This window comes from Antechinus flavipes, chromosome 2 (genome assembly GCF_016432865.1).
Source record: "Antechinus flavipes isolate AdamAnt ecotype Samford, QLD, Australia chromosome 2, AdamAnt_v2, whole genome shotgun sequence".
In the NCBI taxonomy this organism is placed as follows: domain Eukaryota; kingdom Metazoa; phylum Chordata; class Mammalia; order Dasyuromorphia; family Dasyuridae; genus Antechinus; species Antechinus flavipes.
Genome location: NC_067399.1, coordinates 120,114,293 through 120,131,050, shown reverse-complemented (window position 1 = coordinate 120,131,050; position 16,758 = coordinate 120,114,293). Strand labels below are relative to the sequence as shown.

General features: G+C 35.7%; 1 protein-coding gene across 1 annotated transcript in view; it reads left to right on the top strand.

Annotated features, from left to right (window-relative positions):
- Nucleotides 1-16,758, top strand: part of ANXA4 (annexin A4) — a 51,161-nt gene that overhangs the window by 3,027 nt on the left and 31,376 nt on the right. Inside the window, exon 2 of the mRNA XM_051975431.1 lies at nucleotides 15,655-15,709. Within this exon, the coding sequence (XP_051831391.1) occupies nucleotides 15,707-15,709 (3 nt within the window). The 5' untranslated portion in view covers nucleotides 15,655-15,706. The remainder of the gene's footprint in view (nucleotides 1-15,654; nucleotides 15,710-16,758) is intronic.

The window sequence follows — 16,758 nt, the reverse complement described above, 5'->3', positions numbered from 1 at the left end:
CCCAACTCTTTCACATTTTTAGCTTCAGAAGATAGTTTCAATCTAAGTAATTTGGCAAGCTCCTCCCAACCAATCTCCTTCCTGGCAAAGGAGAAGCTATGGGACAAAGCACACTATATACACCCTCTCTCTCTTGTGCCCGATATTTTTATATCAATGAAATCAGACTAAAGTGAACATCAGAGGGAATCCTGAAGTAGAAAAAAAAAAAAAAAAGTCACCAAAAGGTGAGCTTGGTATATTGGAAGCAGCACTGGATGAAGGTAGGACTCCTTAGGAGGGTGATCCTGCTGACCACTAGCTGATTGAGGAGCTATCAGGGTCTGGTGGAAAGATTCCCACCCAGAAAGCATGTGAAAGGTACTATGCTAGGAGACACATTAAAAAAAAAAAAAAAAAAAAAAAAACCTCTGTCCTTAAGAATTATATTCTACTAGGATTTAGTCAGAGAATTTAGTTTCAAATCCCACCATTGCAATTTATTTATTATGTATGGCTTTAAAAGTATTACTTTTCCTTCTGACACTTTAATTTCCTCTTTTTTTTTTTTTTTAAGGAAGTTGGACTAGATAATCTCTAAAATCCTCTCTACATATTTTATCTTATGATCCTGAGTAAGTCATTTGATTACTATGGCCTCTATTTTTCTATGTAAAATGAGGAAGTTAGATCGATGGGTCTTCTAGCTGTGAAACAGTCTGTTAAGTGTGGAAGAGGAGAGGAATGGTGCTAGTCAGAGGTGAAAAACTTTGTTTGGGAGGGAGAGGGAGAGATGTTATTTTTTAAACTTTAATAACTTTTTATTGCTCTATACTATTTCTTACATTATCATAGTATCCCATGTATCCTTCCTCTCCCTCTCAGAGAGGTACCACAGAGGACATAGTATTTTTTTAGAGAGAAAAAAACAACAGCACACTTGATCAATACATTGAAAATGTATTGTATAAATGCATTTTATAATACCTGTGGACCTCATACCTCCACCAGGGGGTAGATAATATCTTCTCTTCATTTGAATCTTGCTTTATCTTTATAAATATGCATACATATAATACATATTATATATATTTAATATATATTATACACATTGCATATGTATATGTACATAAAACATTTTATATACACTTCATATACATATATGTTTTATATATAATTTATAAATTTCTCTCCGTGTGTATGTGTGTGTGTGTTCTTTCCATTTACATTGTGGTTTTTACTGTGTATATTATGGGGTGCAGCAATGTTAAATTTGGATTTGAGTTTTAGGTCTTGTTTGGTATTAAAGTGGGAGGGAACCATCTAAATCTTGTTGGGAATATTTGACTTTGAACAATTCCCAAGTGAGATAAGGAAAGGAGAGAGGGGTAGTCAACATCATGGAGGCCTAATTCTAAATCAGCTTTGTGGAGAGGTACCATTATCTTGGGAAAATGTAGGCTGAAATAAACAGGGCTTACTCAGTGAGAAGTTTACCAGGATAAATCATCTATATTTCTAGTCCCCTAGCATTTGTTAGGAAATGAGTTGTTGAGTGCATCAGGTAGAGCCTTCCATCCTTCTTTGGGAAATGGTTGGGGCTGCTTTATAGCATTCAGAGTTGTGAGGGAACAGATAAATATTGACAGTATATTTCTTTTTCCAAAAGAAACATTCTTTGAATACAAACCATTGGACTGTGAGCTATTTGTTAAACTCACAGTAGAGCAAAGCAAAGCAGGGAAATGACTACAGGCAGGAAAGGCCTCTGAGGAAGATTTTAAACTCTCAGTCCCTGATTTTCTTCTTCTTTCCCTTTTTTTTGCTGTAATAGCACAAGCAATATTCCACACCCACAGCCCAGCAAGGAGTGGGAGGAGTGCCTTCTCTTTGTGGCTAAGCTTGGTCATGATGAAATATTTTATTTGGATTGTTTTGTTGTGGCTCTTGCCATTTACATAGTTATAGTTCTTGTGTATTTGTTGTTTTCTTGTTTCTACTTGGATTCTTTTGATTATGTGTCTTTCCAAGCTTCCTTCTATTGTTCCTTTCTTATAGCACAGTATTATTATATTTCATTTATGTACCATTACTTGTTTAGCTATTTTCTAATTGATGGGTATCTGTGGTGTGTCTAATTCTTTGCAAACACAAAAAATACTGCTATAATGTGTATTAGGGGCTTTTCATTTTTGTCCTTGACCTCCTTGGGATATATTATTAGAAGTGGAATGTGGTCAAAGAATATGAAAGTTTTGTTCACTTTTCATAATTCTGAAGTTTTCCAGAATAGTTGTGTCAGTATGTAACAGTACTACTACTAGATCTATTTCCAAAGATGATTGGGGAAAAGAAAAAGACTATATGTTCTAAAATGTTTATAGCAGCTCTTTTTGTGGTAGACAAAGAACTGGAAATTGCAGGGACCCCATCAATTAAACAAATTGTAGTATATATTGTGATGAAATACTGCTGTATTATAAGAAATGGTGAGTTTGGTGATCTTAGAAAAACTGAAATACTTGCATGAAAATAATGACGAGTGAAATGAAGAGAACATTGCATACATTAACAGCAATATTGTTTCAAGAATGACTATTATAAATACACAGGTTAACTATAAAGGACATATGAAGAAAGACACTACATATAAAGAACTAAGAAATAGAAGCATATATAGAATAATTTTGCTATATATAGTAAATTTCCAAGGGAAAAGAATTTGGCTCTTGCTATTGCCTTGCTTTAGGAAGGATCACTGTACCTTTTCCCTCCTTTGTCTCTCTCCTTCCTGCTTTCCCCTCCTCATTTTTCCCCTGTATATAAACTTCTATAAGGATTGTGAATTGTTTGGGTTCCACATACTTGTTTGATCTCTTGTAATAAATCTGATTTTCACTTAAGTGTTATGATGTGATTGCCTGTTGACAGTCTCAACCTCCTTCGCCTCAATTTCCTCTTCTATATAATAAGGCATTTGGACAAAAATGGCTTCCAAAATCTCTTTTGACTCTAAATTTATAATTCCATCATCCTATGAAAATAGTTTGGGAAAGCTGAATGGTATTTCAGGCAAAGTATCCTTCTAAGGAAGATCCCATGGACTTGGAATCAGAGGGTTATGATTGGAGTTCCCTCTCAGCTATTTATTAGTTGGAGAATCATGGACAAACTAATCTTTCTATGCCCCCATTTCCTCATTTGCAAAATAGGGATACTGATACCTGTCTTCTTCCTCTCAGTAATCCTGTGAGGAAAGCATGTGGTAAATCATAAAGCACTATAAAACAAAGTAACACGAGTTAACCAATTACTTGTATTCAGGGAGGGAAAAATGACTATTTCCTAGAAATACCCATTTTCCTATCATCTTAAGAAAGTTCTAAAATCTGTTTTTGTTTTGTTTTGTTTTGTTTTGTTTTTTAGGATTCCTAGACTCTTTTTGAATAGGCAAAATCTGTTTTTGATTCAACAAGATAAGTTTACTTCTCTGGTGAGGCTCTGATAGATAATATATTTGTTCCAGGTCACATTGGATTACTTCAGAGAACTGTTATATTGTCAGTATGTTTTCTTGAATGGAGTGTGACTGAATCAGGACCTGAACACATTACATATTAGGGAAGTGAAACTATGGATGTGATTGCTTAACCATTTATAGTCAGAACCCTTGGAAGAATTATGGACAAGGGGAAAAGCACAAAAACAAAGAACTTTGTGGTAACAGAGAAGGGAAAGGTTTTATTAATTGGTAGTAAGCAAAATTTCATGGAGGACATGGCAGTTGACTTGGACTTGAGAAAGAATTTAATAATGCCTTTTAAAACATAGCCCTTTATAGTTTACACAGCATTAATACATACATTATAAATCATTTGATCCTCACACCAGTCTACTGAAATTGGATAGAGTATATATTACTATCCCTATTTTACAGATGATGAAAATGAGAGTTAGAGAGGTCATTGACTGAGCCTACATTATCCTAGGGCTCATAAATAGTGCGGTCAGAACTGACCACAGATTTTCTGATTCTTGGTGCATTATACCATTATCTCCATTATATCATTTTAACTCTAAAGCTCCATACAAAGACAAATTGGTTAGAAACTCATAGACATAATCGGGGATGAATAATCACATTCATTAATGGTAGTTTCTTATTTATGCCTCTAACCTGTTTGGTAAGTGGAGGAATTAGAGTGCATCTAGTTGGAGAAATTTAGTCAAGGGTCGTATTGGGATGGGGATATGAAGTGTCCCCATATCAGGACACTTTGGTTTTCTTCAAAATCAAACATAGCCCATGTTTTGTACTTTATTCAATAGGGAATAGAGAATAATTGAAGGCTTGGGGACAGTAGAGTAACTTGATTTGGATCTGTGAATCAAGAAAATTAGTTTTGTAACCATATGTGTTATACATTAAAGAGGGTAGATTGGAAATGTGAACTTGTTAGGACAGTATTGCAATAGTCTTGATAAAAGAGAATGAGAGTAAGCAATAATGAGAACTAGAGAATCATGGGATTAATAAAGAAGGAATGGATATAAGGAACATTGTAGAGATGGAATTGATGGGATTTGATTGATTTGATGTATAGGACAAAGGAAAGGAAATGATAATAGCTAGCACTCAATAGTGACTTTAAAGTAAAGTTACTTAAAATAATTTCATTTAATAGATGAGAAATTGAAGCTCAGAAACATTGTTTCGTGCTCAGCTAACCAACAGCTAAGTAATTGTCAGAGTTGGAATTTGAATCCAATTCTTTCTTACTGCAAGACTCAGACTCGTAAACTATCCCATTGTCATATTGCCCAAGAGCTGAAGACAATAGTGAAGAAATAGTGAGGAAAACATGTTATGGATGATTGGGAGGATGATTGTGCTGTTGATGGTTTGTTAGTTAGAAAAAAACAGATTTCCTGGGGGAAAAAAGAAGTCAGTTTTAAGAGTTCGAAATGGGATATCCTCTTAGATTTTTGGCATTGAGAACTTGGAAGAGGATTCAGTTCTCTAGATAAATGTGCTAAGCTTCAGCGTAGTGAAGATAGATGAGGTGAATGGCCTGGCCAAGAACAGATATAGAGAGAAGGACTTGGGATGGAGTCCTAAGGAAACTATGCTAAGTGAGCAGGAGAAGAAAAGGAAAGAGGAGAAAGAGTGGAGAAGGAGGAAGACAAAGGAACAGTAAATAGAAGTAAGAAGATAGTGAGGAGAGAGTAGTGTCAGGGAAGCTTGGGGAGAAAAAATAACTAGGAGAGAGTGGTCTGTAATGTGCAATGCTGTATAAAGAATGGCTGGATCCATTGAATTTAGTGATTCAGAAGCAGCTGGTGAGCTTAAAGGGAATTGTTTCAGTGAAGGGGTGGTAACAAAAGCTGGATTGTAAAGGGTTCTCTATGAGGGTGGTAGAAAAAATGAAAGCAGTTGTCTTCAAATGACCTGAAGTTAAAACACCTTATTTATTAAAAATGGTAAACCTTGAAAGGGAAGTTTCTTTTGCTAGTAGGGACAATCATTAGATTTTTTTTTTTTTAATAGGAAAGTATTATGGCTAGAGTAGGAAAATGGCAAACTACTTTATTATCTTTGCCAAGAAAACTCTATTGACAATATGGTTTATGGGATCATTAAGAGTTGGACACAGCTGAACCAGAACAAATATTTATTGAAGAGTGATTGCTATGTCAACAGTATGTTAACAAAAAAATGGTAAAAAAAAAAAAAAAAAAAAAAAAAATTGAAAGCAATGTAGACAATATAGTTAAGAGAGCAGACTTTGGATGAACAAAAGTGACACTCATTTTTAGGTTCCTGAAGACCATTCCAGTTCTAAGATCTCCTGAGTAGGTCAGATAGAGTAGAATTCTGAATCAAAAGATCTAGTTTTTGTCTTGACTACACTGTTTGCTAGCTATGCAGAATCAGGTAAGTCAGTTAACCTTTAGGGTTTCCCCAAATCTACATCATCATAGTGTTATTGTAAGGATCAAATGAAATAACATGTAAAAATGCTTTATAATAAATCTGAAAATATAGTACAAACATAAGGTATAATGATTGTGATCAAGTACTCCCTACCTTCTATCTTTATAGACTTCTCAAGAATGCATGCATGGGTGGAGCCTGTTTTGTATAAGGATGAGTCACACCTCCTATATTTCCAAAAACCAAGAAGTCCAAGTCCTTCTTACTTGTGGGACGTGAAATGAAGCCATCTGCCAAAGTAAAATGAAGAAAGATGACTCACTTACTGGAAAACAAACCATAGTGGAGCATATTCAAATTTTTGTAGACTTTTTAAAATAACATTTATTTTGTTATTTTTGTGAAACTTGAAATTTGCAAATAATCTTGCTTTTATTTTTAAAAAATATTAGCAATGGGTGAAATTTCTATTTGATGGTATTCATTTGATTAGGGTAGATTGTTGTATGGAATATTGCTTGATCTAAGAGACCCTCATTAAAAATCAGGGTACCCATTGTTAGTTTACTCTTGCAAACTCAGGATCATAGGATAGTAAAGCAGGACCTTAAGAGACTCATGATCCTGTGGGGAGAGAGATATGTGGAATCAAAGAGCCAGAGCATGGCTAATACCATGGGAAAGGTATTAGAGCCATTCTGTTTGCCTCTGTAGGAGAGAATTAGGAACAATGGTAAGAATCAGCAAACAGGACACATTCAAGATTGATATTGGGGAAAACACTCGTGGAAAGTTGTCCAACAGTGGTATGGGGGAGATAGTTTGTTCTCCCTGTTGAGAAAAGATAGATATATTTTAGGAGCAGTTAGGTGGTGTAATAGACAGCTAGGTGATGCCATACTGCATAGTATTGGGCCAGGAGTCAGGAAGATTCATATTTGAGTTCAAATCCAACCTTAGACACTTATCAGTTGTGTGGTACTGTGATACTGGGCAAGCCCTTTCACCCTGTTTGCCTCAGTTCTTCATCTGTAAAATGAACGTGAGAAAGAAGTGACAAACCACTTCAGCATCTACCAAGAGAACCCCAGATGAAATAATGAAGAGTTGGACTGGAAAATAGTATTGGTGGTACAGTAGAGGGCTCCGTGGATAGACTTGGGGTCAGGAAGCCCAGAGTTCAGATCCTGTGTACCTGAGCAGATCACTTAACCTCTTCTAGCCTCCATTTCCTCCTCTGTAAAATAAGGGCAATAATGTTATGTAGGTCCTAAAGTTGTTGTGGGGACCTAAAAAGATAATAAATGTGTAGCTCTTTGCAATTAAAATGCTACTATCTTTTCATTATTATCACCACCTTGACCATCATCATCATTATTAATTACTATTTTTATTATAATCTGTTGTTGAGTAGGTTATAGAAAAGAGGTCTTTTCAGTTATAGGTTGGATAAGATGGCTGGTGAGATCCCTTTCAGCTAATAGTCTGTGATTCTGTGCTTTGAATTCCAGCTCTGCTGGATAACTTACTGAGTCTTTCTCTGTGCCCAAGTTTCCTCATTTGTACTGGAAGGTTAAACTAAATGACCTTTGACGTCCCTTCCAGCTCTAAATTTATAATCCTAGTTGCCTACAACTTCAGTGGAAATTTTTCTGAGAATTGTACAGATGAAGAAACTGAAACGTGGTTGTGACTCATCTCAAACAGCGCATGAGTGAGTGGCAAATTGGCAAAGTTTTAGCTATTAAGAATTCAACATAAAGCCAGAACTTGATCTGCCTCCACTTTGTTACCCCATTTAAAACAAATCATTTCCATGATATTTTTAGCACTTGTGGCACTACAGTTTAAAAAGCATCAATCAGTATGTGCATTATCTCATTGGATCCTCAGAACCACCTAGTGAGACAGCCCCAGCCCGCATCATTATCTCCACTTTATAAATGAGGAAAGAGAAGCTTATTGGAGTCAAATGACTATCTCCAGCTCACAAACTATGTGGAAGGTAGAGCTGTTTCAGACTCAAATTTTATGATTCTATTCTATTATTCTATTATGCTGCCCATCACATGACTTTATGGCGGTGTTCCAAAGCTTTTGAAATAGCATTTAGGAATTCTTTCTACTCATAAGTGAGAAGACTTGTGGGTTAGTAGGAAGAGTGGTAAGTTGTAGTTAGGAAAAACCTGATTTATTTTGTATATAAATAGATGTATGTGTACATGTTATTTATCTTGATAGAATAAGAACTCCTTGAGGTCTGGGTCTGTTTCTCTTTTTCTTTATATTCCTAACAAAAGGTTGGGCCTGAGAGGCCTGTAGTCATATAGTTGGGGTCAGAGCTGAAATCTGAAACCAGGACTCTTGTTATTAAGGTAAACTGAGGCACAAAGTTCTGATTGAAGTTCAATTTATTGGTAGGGCTAGCAGTTACTAATAAAGTTTTTGATTCTGCAGCAAGCCAAAAAACCCTGAATAAGGGTTAATAGATTATTTAATGGACTAAAAGAACAGCATCTAAAAACTAGTAAATGGTATCATAGATGGGGGAAAGAGTATGATTGGCTGCAAAGTTTAGAGCAATATAGAAGTGGGGAGACAATATGATTGTTTGGGAATCAGGTTTGTGAGACTAGCAACCACTCCTCCTTTCATCTTGTTGCTGATTGCTGTTTCTACCCGCAGGATTAGTTAGTTACACATCCTTGTAGGACAACTAGTGGCATAGAGATAACAGGCTTCTCGTAATTAAAAGTGAGTTATAGGGAAATAAAACTTAACTCATTGAGGAAGACCGAATTTCTGAACCTATGATACTTAGGAACTTAACTCAGACAAAAAAATATGACTTCAGCAGTTATAAAAAATGTCAGTGGTTGTTACAGAATAGAATCAATTACAAAATCGAATTAATTTGATTTTCTCATCTTCTGACTCCAAGTTCAAGATGAAAGAGGACCAATCTGGCATATTGTACCTTTGACACATATTGACTGTGTGAGCCTTTGGGGGAGGACAAAGCAAAACAAAAACAAAAACCAATCTCTGCCTGACTTAATTCAAGAAACATTTATATTCAAGAAACATTTATTATATACTTCCTATATTCAAGGCCTTAGGCTAGACTTAGTTTGACAATCAGTTAGCATTTATAAAATGCCTATAATGTGTTAGGAGACTCTTTAATGTTCTAGGAATAGAAAGAAAAATGAAACAGACTTCAAGAATCTTATATTTTATCAGGATGGACAATATGTATCCACAGAAATAATTATATACAAGTAAATTAAAGGTAATTTCTGGAGGGTGAAAAGGGTAGTATCTACTTTAGGAGAAACCAGAAAGGTATTCATGTGGAAAGTGGTACTTGATTTGAACTTGAAGGGAATTAAGGAAAATTATAAGAGGTAGAGAGGTAGGAAGGAATGCATTCTAGGTGTGGGGAACACAATCTGGACAAAGGTAGGGAAAAGGGAAATTGAGAATTTTTTTTAAAATTTATTTTATTATAGCTTTTTATTTACAAAATATATGCATAGGTAATCTTTCAACATCAACGCTTGCAAAACCTTCTGTTTCAAATTTTCCCCTCCTTTCCCCCACCCCCTCCTCTAGATGACAGGTAGTCCAATATATGTTAAATATGTTAAAATATATGTTAAATCCAATATATGTATACAAATTTATACAGTTATCTTGTTGCACAAGAAAAATCAGAGCTAGAAAGAAAAAAACCTGACAAGGAAAACAAAAATGCAAGCAAACAATAACAGAAAGTGAAAATGCTTTGTTATGGTCCACACTCAGTTCCCATAGGCCTCTCTCTGGATGTAGATGGCTCTCTTCATTACCAAACAATTGGAACTAGTTTGAATCCTCTCATAGTTGAAGAGAGTCATGTCCATCAGAATTAATCCTCATATAGTCTTGTTGTTGCCATGTATAACGATCTCCTGGTTGTGCTCATTTCACTCAGCATCAATTCATGTAAGTCTTTCCTGGCCTTTCTGAAATCATCCTGCTGATCATTTCTTACAGAACAATAATGTTCCATAACATTCATATACCACAATTTACCCAGCCATTCTCCAATTGATGGGCATCCATTCATTTTCCAGTTTCTAGCCACTACAAACAGGGCTGCCACAAACATTTTGCACATACAGGTCCCTTTCCCTCCTTTAAGATCTCTTTGTCATATAAGCCCATGAGTAACATGAGATGACCGCGTATTTTAAACTCAGCTGGAGTCAGGAATTCAGGTTAAGGGAAAATCTTCAATCTTTATTCTTTTTGAGGTGAAGGAGGATTGCGATAGCAATATGGGCAGCTGCGACAGGACCCAGCCAGCAGAGGTGAAGGGAGGTCACGATAGCAATGCAAGCAGCTGTGTCAAGAAACCAGCCAGCAGTCTCTCTTTCCGCTTCCCTCTCCACTCCCCTGCCCCCACCCACCAAAATCATTTCCTATACAACACATCAGGACTTGCACAGAGTGGGCAGGGGCCATTCTTTCTCCAAGCATATATATTAGTAGAGTATGGTCCAATTACTATTTAGCCTCACGTGCTTGGGACCTCAGTGCATCAACTTGAGCTTCAGCCCATTACAGTAACACATTTTGAGCATAGTTCCAAATTGTTCTCCAGAATGGCTGGATCTGTTCACAACTCCACCAACAATGTATCAGTGTCCCTGTTTTCCCACATCCCCTCCAACATTTGTCATTATCTTTTCCTGTCATCTTAGCCAATCTGACAGGTGTGTAGTAGGATCTCAGAGTTGTCTTAACTTGCATTTCTCTGATCAATAGTGATCATATTTTCACATGACTAGAAATAGTTTCAAATTTCTTCATCTAAAAATTGTCTATTCATCCTTTGATCATTTATCAATTGGAGAATGGCTTGGAGAATCCTTTTTTAAAAACAGCCAGAAAACAAATTTAATTGGATTGTTGAGTGAGTGGAAGGAAATATTATATAGTAAGGTTGAAAAGATTGCTTCCAAGTTAGAAAGAACTTTAAATACCAAACAGGAGGTTGTTCAAAAAGACAAGAAAAAGAATATTGGTTTGTTATGCAATAGTAGAATCATGAATTTAGATCTGGAAAGAACTTTAGAGACTATTCTGATTTTAGTAGCTACAGAACTCTAACATTTGTTCAAATAGTTGGAAATCTCAAATCTCTGTTAGTTTTGTGATGTTTCCAAAACTCATCTATTTTTTTCCTGTGAGACATCTGGTTTGTGCTATATCCTTCTACCACCATATTGGTTCTGTTTTTCTGCTGTTCTGACCCATTTGTTCTTCACCTTGCTTCCTTCCATGGTTTGTGAATTTACTCAGTAATAAATCCTATTTGGTGGCTAAGTGGATAGAGTATTGAACCTTAAGACAAGTAGATCTGAGTTTAAATAACATGTATTACTTGTGTGACCTTAGCGAAGTAACTTAAACTCTGAGCCTCAATTGCTCAATTGCTGGAACTAACAGTAACATCTACCTCTCAGGGCTGTTGTGAGGATTAAATGAGATAATATTTGTAAAATACAAAATTTGTAAGAAGCACTATTGATATGCTATATTATTTTTCTTCCCTTTTTCTAAGCCTATTCTTTTTTTTTTTTTTTGCTGAGGCCATTGAGGTTAAGTGACTTGCCCATGGTCACACAGCTAGGAAGAGCCTATTCTTTTTTAAAGAAAGTTTTTCTTTCCTTGATACAATGTAAAATTTTTAAATATTTGTTTTTTAAAATAATTTTTGATTTCTAAATTACTTATCTCCTTCCCTTCCTTCTTTTCTACCTCCTTGAGAAGGCACATACTTTGATATAGATTATACATGTGTGGTCATGTAAAACATTTCCATATTTGCCATGTTGCAAAAGAAAACACAGACCAAAAAAGAAAAAGAACATTTTTTTTTCTGGTTAATAGTTTTAATTGTACCTGATCTTAGAGATACAATTTTCACTATTGAACATTTTATATAAAAATCAATTACAATACACAAGATTTTCAAATGAGACAATGCTTAAAAAACTAGCTAGTTTACAAAACATCATGAAGTTTTATTTGAAAAATATCTTAAGTAAAATAAATGTTTGTTCTAATAGTTCCCTGTGATTTAAAAATGAATAGAAATGTACATTTCAATTTTAAAAACATCAAATCAATGGTTAAATAAGTACTAGCTAATCAGTTACACTTGAAAACTTTTTATAACCTATACATGAGTATACATTAGATAAAAGTGTGAAAATTATTAATATAAAATTGTAGTATTCAAATTAGAAGCACTGAGCTTCTGTCAATATTTTTCCTCTCTATGAATTGGAGGTAATTTTCTATACACTATTAAGTGTCCAGTCAAAAAGAAAGTTTTTTTTTTGTTGTTGTTGTTGTTTTAAGTATGTCCGGATCTGCATTCAGATTCCATCAGTTTTTGAATTGTCTAATGGCTTTCTGAGAATAATTAAGCCTTTCACAATTGATTGTTGTACAATTTGGCTGTTAATTTATATAATAATCTCTCATAAGTCTGTCCTTTTAAAAACTTATGCTTTTATTGGCATATTCTTATAATTGAAAACTTTTTACCAAATATCTGATATATGTTAGGTCTAATTTCCCTCCCTGAAACTAAGTCTTCTAACCAGGGCTTCTTGCACTTTTTCCACTTGTGACACCTTTTCACATAAGACATTTTTATGGGACCCTAGATATATACATATATAAAATACAAACCAAACATTTACTGATAAATCAATTATGATAAATTATAATTTCATGACCCCCACATTAGGTTACAAGATACCATATGGGGTTATGACCCACGATTTAAAAAGCAGGGTTCTTACCAAGTACATAACCCTTACCCTTAGTCTTCAGAGACCTGGAATAAGAAGGAAGCTTAAAAGACCTGCCAGTGAATCATAGTTTAGTTCAGAACATAAACCAGTCTTATCAGTTGAGGTAGGCAAATAAAGATTGCAATAGCCACACCTTCTATTTGATTAATGCATTGCAGTTTAGTATGATCTCTTTTGATTCTCACAGTAGCCCCATAAGGTAGAAAATTTTATTTAGCATTAAGGTTCAAGTTCAGGGTCTGACGTTTATTAACTAGAGGACTGTGGGCTGATTTGCTTTAATATCTCAGTTGTTTCCTCAATAAAATTAAGATGGTTATGTACTACTGGCCTTCCAGGATAGAAATGAAGAAAGTATTATTTTCAACTCTTTATTTTCTATGTCCAATCTGTTCCCAGTGTCTTTAAAGTGGTTTTAAGTGGTTTTCTCTAAAGCCACTATTCTGGCTTAGATCCCCTCATCACTTTAGCCTTGGGCTATTAGAATAGTCAAGGTTGTTTGGTTTCCCAGGCACTGGTTTCTCCTCATTCCTGTCTATTCTTTATTCATCTGCCAAAGTGGTCTTCCCAAATGGTAGGTCTAAATATGTCATCTCCTTCATTTGGTAAACTCCAGTGGCTCCCTTTTCACTTTTAGTATTAAATATAAAATTTTCTCTTTAGTGTTCATACCCTTTTGGAATCTGACTCTCCTTAGCTTCCCAGTGTTTACACTTTATATTGCCCCATGTACTGTGTCACCTAATGACCTTTTGACATCAGTTCCTTTCTGTCCCAACACAGGTACTCCCATCTCCTGACTCCAGGCTTCTCTCTGGCTGTCCCCCCATGCCTGGAATGCTCTCATTCCTCATCTCTGCCTCCTGACTTCTTTCAAATCCCAATTAAAATCCCACTTTCTACAAGAGCCTTTCTTGATCCCCCTTAATTCTAGCGCTTTTCCTTCATTGATTGTCTCCAGTGGCTACCATGTTCACGAATAGTTGTTTCATGTTGTCTTCCCTAAAAGACCATGAGCTCTGTGAGAGTGGGGATTATCTTTTGTTTCATTTTGTATCCTCAACCCTTAACACAATGCCTGGCATATAGTAGGTAGTTTAAAAATAATTTTTAACTGACTGACTTAAAGCCTCCATTAATATGAGTTATTATAATCTGTTGTTTTATGACATAAACAAAACTAAAATTCAAAGCAGTTAGGTGGAGCAGTGGATAGAGCACTGGCCCTGAGTCAAGAAGATCTGAGTTCAAATCCAGGCTCAGAGATTCACTAATTGTATGACCCTGTGTAAATCATTTAATTGTTTGCCTCAGTTTCCTCATCTGTAAACTAAGCTGGAGAAAGAAATGGTATATCACTCTAGTCCTTGCCAAGGAGCATCCCCCTCCTTCCAAAGAAAAAAAGGGTCATAAAGAATCTGATATGACTGAACAACAACTAAGCTTTGGGAATACATGTATAAGCTGAAAAAAAAACCCGTCCCTGCCTTCAAAGAGCTTGTATTCTTATAGGAGAAGCTAACATAAAAAAGAATCTAGAAAGGTGAGGGAAGCTGAGGGTATCTAATGTGGGCATAAGATTTGGACGGAGAGTCCAGAAAAGCCTGGAGGAGAAAGAACTGGCTGGCTTTGGTTAAGTAGTTCCACTAAGGTCATTCAGATAGTAAGTGGGAGGGGAAGGATTTGAACACAGCTTGTGTGACTTCAAATTCAGAATTCAAAGAATCATTCTAAATTAAGATGTGTTATGCGGTCCACACAATATACTTGATTTGAGAAGAAATCAATGCTTAGAAAGGACTGACAAGTTAACGGCACTAAAATGATAGTAATAAATATTGTTTATTGTTATGCTTTTATAAAGCTGAAACATTCTAATTCAGTGTAATTCAGAGAACCCAGGTGTTGAAGGGAAGACTTGAGTTCAAATGCTAGTTTTGTCCAATTTACTTCCCTATGGGGTTCAGTTTAAAATGCAAGGTTTGGACTGGAACACCTCTAAAGTTCTTACAGCCATGACAATCTCTGATTCTTCTGTCAGTCTTTGTTTAGTTACTAGTCTTGTTACTATCAGCATAAAAAAATAAAATAAAAAGATCTGAAGATTACCTGGCAGGGTAAGATACCAGACACTTGAGATCCTTTCTTAAACTCAACTGCAAACATTCCAACTCTACTGTAGAGAGCACAACTCTGTGGGGCTGGGCACATTGTGTGCTTGCCAAATATATGCTTACCACAAAGATTATTTTATGTAGAACTCACACAGGGCAAGCACTTACAAGGTGGTCAGAAAAAGGGACACAAGGACACTCTCAAAGTTTCAACAACTTTAGAATTATTTAACACAGCAGACATTGGCACAGGACTGCCCAGCATGGCGTGCCCTTATCACAGAAGGGGCTGTGCTCTGTGAGCAAAGCAGAATTGAATTAGCCCAGAAGAAACTCGAGATGTGCAAAGTTTAAAGAGTCCACTCCAAAGTCCATAGGAACTATTTGCTTCTGACCTGTGGCAGGGCATTCCGAGCTTACATTGGTCTGATCAGCCATAGGGGGACACCCTGTAACTAATATAGTCATTTTGGTCCTTTTCAAGAATGAAGGACAATGACCAATCAGCTAGCCTTGTACTAGCTATTGTACAATTAGACAAGAGTCTGGTGTACACTCTCTGTGAATAAGGTATACCAAGACCTTCAAATGAACACCAGGGATAGGATGCAAAGCGGGGTGGGGAGGGGTATTATGCTTCCTTGTGGAGTCAGGAGGTTCCTGGCTCCCTTGTCAATAAATGCAATCTAAGAGTTATCTTTGTTAAATAATTTTCCTTTATTACAGTCATTTCCTGTTTGATTTATTACAGAGAAACATCTGCTTGGAAAGATTCAACAGTGATCCTTTTATAATCATTGGCCATGGTAAGTCAAGGTCCTGCCTGCCGCTGCTTCAGTTCTTAGCAAATCCAGGATGTTTTATCACCTGAGAAAGTTATTCTAAAAGATATATTTGGGGAAATTCTTTTAAAGATACACGGTTGTTGTATCTTTTGTCTTCCCTTCTGTCCATCATAAAAATCCCATGGCTCTGTAGTCCAATTATCAGGGCAGGCGATCAGCTCCTTGGGGTTCTGAAAAGTTCAGTTTTCTTAATAGAAGGCTTAAGTACAACATGCCCCAAAGTAGTCAATCTAAGCTCATTCTTTGTATCCACATGATCTTTTGAATATGTCTTATAGAACACATAATTTATTTAGCTCAGAACAATTCTCTGTTGTTTATTGAATAAAGTCTAGAATTCTAAGAAAATCTTGGTATCCTGCCTCTGATATTATCAGCTCTTTGTCCTGGGATGAGTTAAATGAAGTCACATAATTTCTTTTTTTTTCTCCTTTCCTCCGCCCCTTCTTCTTCCCTTAGTATTTTTCCAATTACGTGTAAAGATTTAAACATTTATATTTATATGATTTTGTGTTCCTAATTTTTTCTCCCTTCTTCTCTTACCTCCCCCCTCCTGAAAATAACAAGCGATCTGACAGAGGTTATACATAGACAATCCTTTTAAACATATTTCCATATTTGTCATTTTGACTCATTTAACTCCTAATCCTGTTACCTCCTCTGTAAAACAGGTTTAATGTTACTTGTATCACCTTTTACACAGGATTATTGTGGGGCTGATTTGCCTCCCCTCCTTCCTCTACATGTATACATTGTCTTAACTGGCTCTAGAGAGAACTGCCAATCAAATACCAATTCTGATGTTTGTATAATCCTGAGCAAATCATTTAAACTTTCCTGAGAATCAGTCTAAAAGGTTTTTTAGTGAAGCAAAATTCAGGACAAGGAATTAAAAGGATTTTTTATTACAAGTATGTCAATTTGATAGACTGATAATTAAAGATCAGCACAGTTTCAAAGGTGGGGCAACTTTTATTGACGATGAGATAAAAACAATTCAAATAAATCCA